Genomic DNA, 8,778 nt, shown 5'->3' with positions numbered 1-8,778 from the left:
GTGTTTAGGTTATCTTCACAGAGTTAAACACAGGTAAGTGTGTGTGTATGAGTGTGTGTGTTCAGGTTATCTTCACAGAGTTAAACACAGGTAAGTGTGTGTGTATGAGTGTGTGTGTTCAGGTTATCTTCACAGAGTTAAACACAGGTATATAATAGTAAATGAGTGTGTGTGTTCAGGTTATCTTCACAGAGTTAAACACAGGTAAGTGTGTGTGTATGTGTGTGTGTGAGTGTGTGTCTTTAGGTTATCTTCACAGAGTTAAACACAGGTAAGTGTGTGTGTGTGTGTGTGAGTGTGTGTGTTCAAATTATCTTCACAGAGTTAAATACAGGTAAGTGTGTGTGTGTTCAGGTTATCTTCACATGCTCAATACAGCATTCCAAAATGCACAGCTGTTTTTGCTTTACATTTAATAGTGCAATAGAACTTCACGTTATTTGCATGTGAGAATGCATAAAAAAAGTGAAGTAATGCAAAAATATAGAGCAGGATGCATCCAAAACAAGATCAATATGAGGAACTTGTTATTAAGCGATTATTGTTTCTAGTGTGTGAACACACAGGTGTGTGTGTGTGTGTGTGTGTGTGTGGGCAGCAGGTGAATGGGGTTTGGCCTGCAGTCATTTATGAAAATAAATCAGATGGAATTAAAAGACGAGGCAATAAACCTGCGCTCTGCGTGTGAAGCCCTACAAAAGCCCACACTGCTCATGTCTGAGGCCGGACCACACGCGTGTGCTTTAACTTGTGTGCGTTACCCAGAGGGCAGTGCGCAGATGTGTGTGTGTGGACAGTACATGTAAAGAAAACAGGAAGAGCACGACATCAGGAAGAGTTTGCATGTGAACTTCAATGCATCTCTAACTGACCCAAGAGTGTGTTACAGCAGAGATTTTCCCAGCTAACAGAAACACAGCCTAGGAATGTTTTGCTAACGTACCCATTTCAAAACATCCAGGTTTTTAAAAAACAAACATTTAGGGAACATTCCATCTGATCAAACTGTAACACCGTGTGTCCCAACCAGACACGACGCGATAAAAAGTATCTTTTCCATGTAGTTTTTGTCCTAACCACCCGCGACAGCGACACGTGACAATAAGCGACACAAGATTCTATTTTAGGAACGGTTTTTATTTTCTGCAACATCACGGCAGGAACAACATACAAAATATGACAGCGATAATCTTAGGTAATGATTATGTGCTTTATTCAATGTTAAAAGTGTCTAATGTGAGTTTGAATATTATTTTGCGTTATCTTTTTCCGTGTACACTTTTCTTTTCTACACACTCGCCATGTTTTTGCTGTCACATCGTATCTACACTGGACGTGACAAAGCATTGCAAATCATTTGAACGTCGTGTCAGTACGTTATAAATAGAACGAGTCAGCAGTTTACTGTCGGGGATTTGTCGTGTCGCGCCGCTCGCGTCCAGTGGAGACATGATGTAAGTTAATGTAGCTTTCTGATGCTGCATTTTAGGGCTGTGCGATTAATCGAAATCGTCATAAAAACCGCAATTTGAGCTTGCGCGATTTCTAAATCGCTTTATAGCACGATTTTCCACGCCCCGACCTCCCACAGTATGCTATACGAACCAATCAGAATGCAGCGCGCCTAAATGTAGCATGAGAACAGAACAGACCGGGCGGGCATACAAACGTAACGCCAGGTTTACACACTCCGTCTGTGGTGCGTATTTTCTCCGTGCCCATGTTAACGGATCACAGCGTTCACACTGCACGCGATTGCGGTCCGGCAGTGCGCTCCAGGAGCGGTGCGTCTGCAGCAGTGCTGCGATCGTTTCCGCACGGAGTCTATTTCTGCTGTGCTGCATGCACTGAAAGTGACAGCGCATTATTCGCGGTAAAAAATAACATGGATTGACACGGAAATTTAGTAATTACACCATAAATGCATATAATTAAAGTCTACTGTTTCACAGTCAACACATGGCTTTTTGGCTAGATTTAAAACAAGGAAAAGTGCACTTTTAGATAAACAATGCAGACGGAGTACGTGTGAACTTGGTGCAACAAATCTAGTTCAACATCTGAGGCAACGCCACAAAGAGCTCTATGACCAATGCATGGCAAAAAAAATCCCTGGACACGGGATTTGTTTTTTTTCTGCCATATGTCAATTCTAGAGACATTTTGTTACACCTTTACTTAGTGATTATTTTGCCTTATGTCTGTTCTAGAGACATGTTACAGCTTTTTGATAAAGCTCTAATTGGTTTTCTTTTGGAAATATGTTTCAAATTCACACTGAATGCATTAATGACTGTAAAGCATGTCTGTGTGTGTCAAAATCGTGATTAAAATCGAAATCGCAAAATTGATGAAATCGCGATAGGTTTTTTTTGTCCATATCGCACAGCCCTACTGCATTTGAATTTTCATGCCACATTATTTGAAATTAGTGCGGGCCAAACTTTTTTCTCTCACGGGCCGCCTATTGAGGAACCCTGCTTTAGAATGTTCACTGAACGTTCAGAAACAAGTAGTTAATTAAAAAAACAAAAACATTTAGAAAAACTTCCATGAACGATGTATAAATAATGTTTTTGTGCTAACGTTTTGAGAACATCATTCAAGACCAGATACTTTGAATGAGCATTCTATTGTCATTACTGGAAGAACATTTGTTCATAACTATGAGAGAAACTTAGGAGAACATTGCCACACCTAACAATGGCTAGTGACAGAGAAACTTCACCGGCCATAAATACTTTTAACCAGACATGAAACTGTATGTGTATTAGTTCCTTAAAAAACAGGAAAAACAATTGCAATTTTTTAGAATTTTAGTACTATTTATTTATTTCAAATATGAATATTAAAATACATATAGTGATATTTCTTTATTTTTTGTTACATTTTTATAATTTGATTAACTAATAATAATAATAATAATTATTATATAAAAAAATATAGAATTACTTATTATATTACTAGTTAATAATAATTATATTATTATTATTAATCAAATTATAAAAATAAAGTATTTAATAATAATACTTTTAACTTATATAATAATAATAATAATTTATATAATAATAATAATACTATTTGTAATATATTTTTTAAATTGTTATTATTATTATTAAATTTAACATATTCTCAGACATTAGAATTAATAAAAAAAAGTTACTGGCCAAGTGGTGAGTAACACTCTTTCGTATACTCACCAGCGCTAATTTTTCCTCACATTTGGTGCTTGGCGAGTGTTAATTTGAGGCGGTGTGTGATTATATCAGCTATGTTAAAAAGCTTGAAAAGCTTCAAATGTTGCTGATCCGATCAGATTTGAGCGCTGTTTATTCGTGCTAACTGAGGTGCTCAGGTGTGAATTCTTGATCTTTAATCTGCTCTAGCTCTGAATAACTACAACAGCAAACACGTGATGTACGAAACCGCTTGCAGAGCTGTTCTCAAATTAGCTTTCAGAAAAATAAAGAAAAAGCTACAAACAACTAAAAGGAGAGCGCGTGCAAACGCACATCAGCTTTTCGCTTCGGAGCCGAGCCTTCTACAAGGACGAATCTCCGAGAGTGTCTGCAGGAAACAGCCTAGCGTTGGTGTTACGGCGCGTCAGCGGGGGTTGCCATTCAGTGCTGCTCATCTTCGGCATGCTGCAGCTTCCATTCTGCGGTCTCGCTGCGACCTCCCCTGGGCGCTTCAGCGCTCTCTCTAAAAGAGTATTTTTTCCATTCTAAAAGAGCTTCACGAGCGACGGGGGCGAAACACGCACGCCAACTGTCATTGGCTTGTTTAGTTTACACTCGTAGGTGATTGGGCTCTCGGGCGAGATCCCAATTCGTCAGTCACGACTGACGTAACGTCTCCGTTCCCTCCTTCAGGGAACGAGGGTTACACAAGTAACCGAGACGTTTTCCTCGTGTGTAAATGACCGTTCTCAACGAGGTAAGTCTCATTAGTCTGATACTAATGAACGCGCTGCTTGATTATATTCTAATATAGCAAGCATAAACAAACAATCGTTAGAACGGCCTGCGAAAATAATTACGGCTGTTTTCTGGTGCCGTGACCCGGGTTTGCTGTTTCTCTTGATCTTATTTATTTATTTGCCATTTCTGTATATACAGTCCAGCAGTAAACATGGGAATGTTTGTGGAGGGCTGCTGGTCATTCTGGTGTGTGTTTACGGGGCGCTGAACTGCATCCGTGCACAAAGTCAGATGAAGGTCACGTTTTAAGTAAATGAATCACTGGCTCTGTCTCAGCATCCGACCGACACGCTCATGATTTCTGCCCTTCTCTTCAGCTTTCTCAGTCCGTTAATGAACATAGGGAAGGTGCAAAATCTCAACAGGAAGTCTACAGTCACATGCTGTCTTCAAAGAGAGACTTGAGAGGGAAAAAACAAATGTACTAAAAATGGAAACCATGAAATATGAAACGTGAAAAACACTGTGTTAACACTCCATCAACACCGCAAGCAACAAAAATACATCATTCCCATTCAAATCAATGAAGGTGTCTTTTCTTGAACTTGCATTTAAGCAAATGAATGTGTTAAAAAGAAAGATTCCTCATAATATCATTGCTAATTTTTCATTTTCCAATTAACCCTACCAATGCATAAAAAATGCATGGTTTTTAGTAAAACTATATATATATAAGAGATATATCCATTTAAAAAAATAGCAATACATTTGCGTTCCGGATATTAAATATGGCTTTACGCATGATGTTATTTAGACGTTTGTACATCTATGGAGTTAGATTAGTCTCAAGAATACTTTTGCAAATTATATTTAGCCTATTTCCTATATATCACAAACTTTTAGGACTGAATTTCACTCCACCGCCACATATCGATGAACCACTGCAGCATGAAAAATCTATCTTTTTCATCTGAAAGTCCAAGTTTATGCAAGTAAAATTGATGTATTTTGTTTGAAAACATTTCAGAGTAATATTGTTGTTTTGTCAGAAAATGAATATTTAGGTTTCATAAAGTTAGATGTTTTTGAGCCATCAAGAGTTATAAGCTCAAAAGAATTTAATTAAATAAAGTCAATGGTAATTCTCAGTTTATATGTTCCTATAAATTTCACACAATGATATATTCAAATAAAATTTCTCACAAATATTCATAATGTTTTTCTTGCATTACACCAATTTTGAAAAAAATTCTAAATTTTTTAATGATCAAAATGGGAGGTTAATATAGTAAAAAACATGATAACACTGTAAAACATTTAAATCTTTGCACATTCACATGTTGCTAAGAAGTTATTAATCAGATGCAATATGGTTTTAGCTGAAAAAATATTAAGTTATGAAGCTTACATACCACCAGGTCAAAAAAGTTGCATGCAGACTGAAAATACATTGGTCGGGTTAATCCTTATGGATATGATCAAGCACTTTCCTGAATTGTTTCCTGCTGAATATTGTTGCACCCCAAAATACAGCACATTGCATGTAAGTGTGGTTAAGATTAATATGTCTGTATGTGGTTTGGTTTATCACCTGCTCTGGCTGGTTGGCGTTGGCCAGCGGCGTGACCATCCATATGATGTAGAGATTATTGAGAGCGGCGCTGGTGGTGAACGTACAGGGCAGGATGGCCGCCTGACCTCTGGCCACCTGAACGCTGCTCTGACTCACCCTCACTTCCAGCGCACGCACACACACTGAGGAGAAAACACACAAAACACACACACACACACACACACACACACACACACACACACACACACGTGAGTGAAAAATATCATGCATATTAAACACACAGCCAACAGGTAATATATACACTCAATTCAATTATTGAGAACATTAGTTATACATAATGAAAACGGGTCATACTCTCACATGAACATGATATAAAATTCTACTCATTATCCCGCATCTGTTCATTTGTTCATCCATATTTTTAGACAGCAATAAATTCATCAGACAATCTTAAAAAGGTCTAAGTGATGCTGCGGTGTGTTCTTTTTTTCTCTTTGGCCAAAAACCGAAAATGCAATTTTCGGCCGATAATTTTCGGCGGCCGAAATTTCAGTGCATCCCTACTAGCAACATTCAACATTCAGCAAAAGTGGTTGAAATAATGTGAATCTAGCTCAAAGTTTTGAAATAATGTTTAATGGGAATTGGTTGTAAAAATGTTAACAAAATACGATAAAACTTTACAATAACTCTTGTATCTATGCCTTTACAATACAATGTTTTCTCAACATTGAAACAATGTTTCATGCTAAATGCTTGTAAAAATGTTACATAATACAGTGACACTTCACAGGAAGGTAATGCATTCACTAACTTTAACTACTAATGAGCAACTCATTTGTTATAGTATTTATTAATCGTTGTTAATGTTAGTTAATAAAAATATGACTGTTCGATGTTAGTTCATGTTAGATCAGGTCCATTAAATAATATTAACAGATACAATGTTTTAATACATTTTAATAATGTATTAGAAAATTGAATTTAACATTAAGATTGTAAATATACTTAGAAATCAACACTGAAATTTTGAAATAATATTAACAGATGCAACTTTTGATTAGAATAATATATTAAATGCCAAAAATGACTGATAAATATTTTAGAAGGAATTATCAGTCATTGTTAGTTTGTGTTAACTAATGTTAAAAAAAGTGTTACCAAACATACTTAAAAATCAACACTGAAATTTTGAAATGATATTAAAAGATTTACCTTTTGATTTTAATAATGTAAATGTTTAAATTAACATAAAGAATACACGTTTTAGAAGTATTTTCATTTTTAGTTCATGTTAACTAATGCAGTTAACTAATGTTAACATACAAAACCTTGTTGTAAAGTTTTACCAAAAATACTTATAAATCAACACTGAAATTTGAATTTTGAAAGACGTTGAAACAACACTGCAGTATCAACGTAGATTCAATTTGCAAAATCACAACAGTCATTCAACCTTGATGCATGACATTGAATAACTGTAGAAATGCCAGCTGGGTAAAAACAAACCAAGTCACATCCTGTTTTGATGGCGTGATTAGTTCAAACACAATCACATGTCAAATGATACACACTCATGGCTTATGCTTGCATGAGCTAAACGCATTAAATGTCTTCAATTGGGTTACGTCCTCAGAGGTCTGTGGGTGTTATCTGAACTCTTTAATGCTATTTATGGTTATATTGTTTATTTTAAGAACATCCTCATTCATGAATTTGATTGGATTAGCATGTGTATGAACAGCACAATGCCTCTAATCAGAAGAGATGAGCGGGCTCGTGTTTCCCAAGCCTCGTTAACACAATATCACATGATTATCATCTGGCCAATCACGTGGGAGGAAGTCAGATCCTCACCAGCTGCAAGTTATCAGTGAGTGACTACTAACATACCGCACAGGATACACTGTATACTACTTAAAAAAATAGTTCACCCAAAAATTAAATTTGCTAACCGAGTGCACTGCATTCTGGGATATAGTTTCTCATGCAGTTAGACTGAACTCCATTCTGTACGTAACTAATGCATTTCACAGATCCTAATTACAGTCAAGCTCAAATGAATCCACAAAGGATCCTCACACACATAATCTCAGAACTGTGGATTGTGTTGTAATCCTGTTTCATACACGGTAGCGTTTAAAGCCCACCAGACTAAAGCTGCATTCTGTCAATCAAATTACACACACAAAGAAACAAAGACTAATAAAACAGGCTCATGCATTTCAAGTTATGAGTGAAACACCTGCAACTATTTAAAAATCAGCATGTGAAACCGTATGCAGTATGCATGCAATGACAAATGTATGTCTATGTAAAAGAGCAGTATGTAAGAGTCACATGATCTCGCTACGTGCATCTTTAAATCAGTTCAATTATTACCTTAGAAATAAAAATGCTAAATGCAAAAAATTGCAAACTTTAAATTATTTTGCTAAAAATCTAGTAATATATATATATATATATTTTTTTAAACTTTGCATTTTGCATTTAGTTTAAAATAGCATTAACTTTTGGCAGTCTGATCAAACGAGTCAAGAAACCGATGTTAAAATTGTAGCTGATGTCGCTTACAGTTCAGTTCTTACAGTGTAAATAAAGGTCACATTAATAATCAGCTTTGATAAATGCAAGAAAAAAATTAAATGTGCATTTTTCATTTAGTGTAAAAATGCATTAAAACAAGCCGTATGCTCAAACAATCGAGTCAATAAATTATAGCTCATATCACTGTTCATTTGTCACAATGGAAATAGAAGGTCACACCAGTTCTTACCTTTGAAATAAAAACAATAAATGCAAATAACAACATATTTTGCACTTTTAATGTAATGTAAGAATGCATTTAAAAATGCAGTCTGCTCAAACAATCAAGTCAATAAACATGTTAAAACTGTAGCTGATATGGCTGTTCATTTGTCACAATGTAAATGGAAGATCACAGCAATTATAACAAATAAATAAATAAATAATAATAAATAAAATAAAACAACTGCAAACAAAAGATATTTTCCATTTTTTATTTAATTTTAAAATGCATTAAATAAAGTCTGCTCAAACAACGAGTCAAGAAAGCTGACGTTGCTTACAGTTCATTTCTTACACTGGAAGGTCGGATCAAGTGCACTGCATTGTGGGATACAGTATCTCACACAGTGTGCTCTGTTGCAAATGGCATATTTTGGCGAACGTAGAAGGTCATCTGGGTATTTTTTTCATGCATACAGAAAATGTGCATGATGTGCACACTGCACACTACAGAAATAGTCCTAGTATTATTTTCCA

General features: G+C 35.8%; 1 protein-coding gene across 1 annotated transcript in view; it reads right to left on the bottom strand.

Moving 5' to 3' along the window:
- The window catches only part of LOC107705016 (immunoglobulin superfamily member 11-like), a 24,988-nt gene extending 19,108 nt beyond the window's left edge, over positions 1 to 5,880 (bottom strand). Inside the window, exons 1-2 of the mRNA XM_016508130.1 lie at positions 5,877 to 5,880; positions 5,512 to 5,675 (exon numbers count right to left, since the gene is read on the bottom strand). Coding sequence (XP_016363616.1) covers positions 5,512 to 5,675; positions 5,877 to 5,880 — 168 coding nt within the window. The remainder of the gene's footprint in view (positions 1 to 5,511; positions 5,676 to 5,876) is intronic.
- Positions 5,881 to 8,778: the final 2,898 nt, after the last annotated feature.

Source organism: Sinocyclocheilus anshuiensis, unplaced genomic scaffold (genome assembly GCF_001515605.1).
Source record: "Sinocyclocheilus anshuiensis isolate Anshui unplaced genomic scaffold, SAMN03320099.WGS_v1.1 scaffold4049, whole genome shotgun sequence".
Classification (NCBI taxonomy): Eukaryota; Metazoa; Chordata; class Actinopteri; order Cypriniformes; family Cyprinidae; genus Sinocyclocheilus; species Sinocyclocheilus anshuiensis.
Note: the sequence above shows the minus strand (reverse complement) of the source record. Positions and strands in the feature narration are given on the sequence as shown.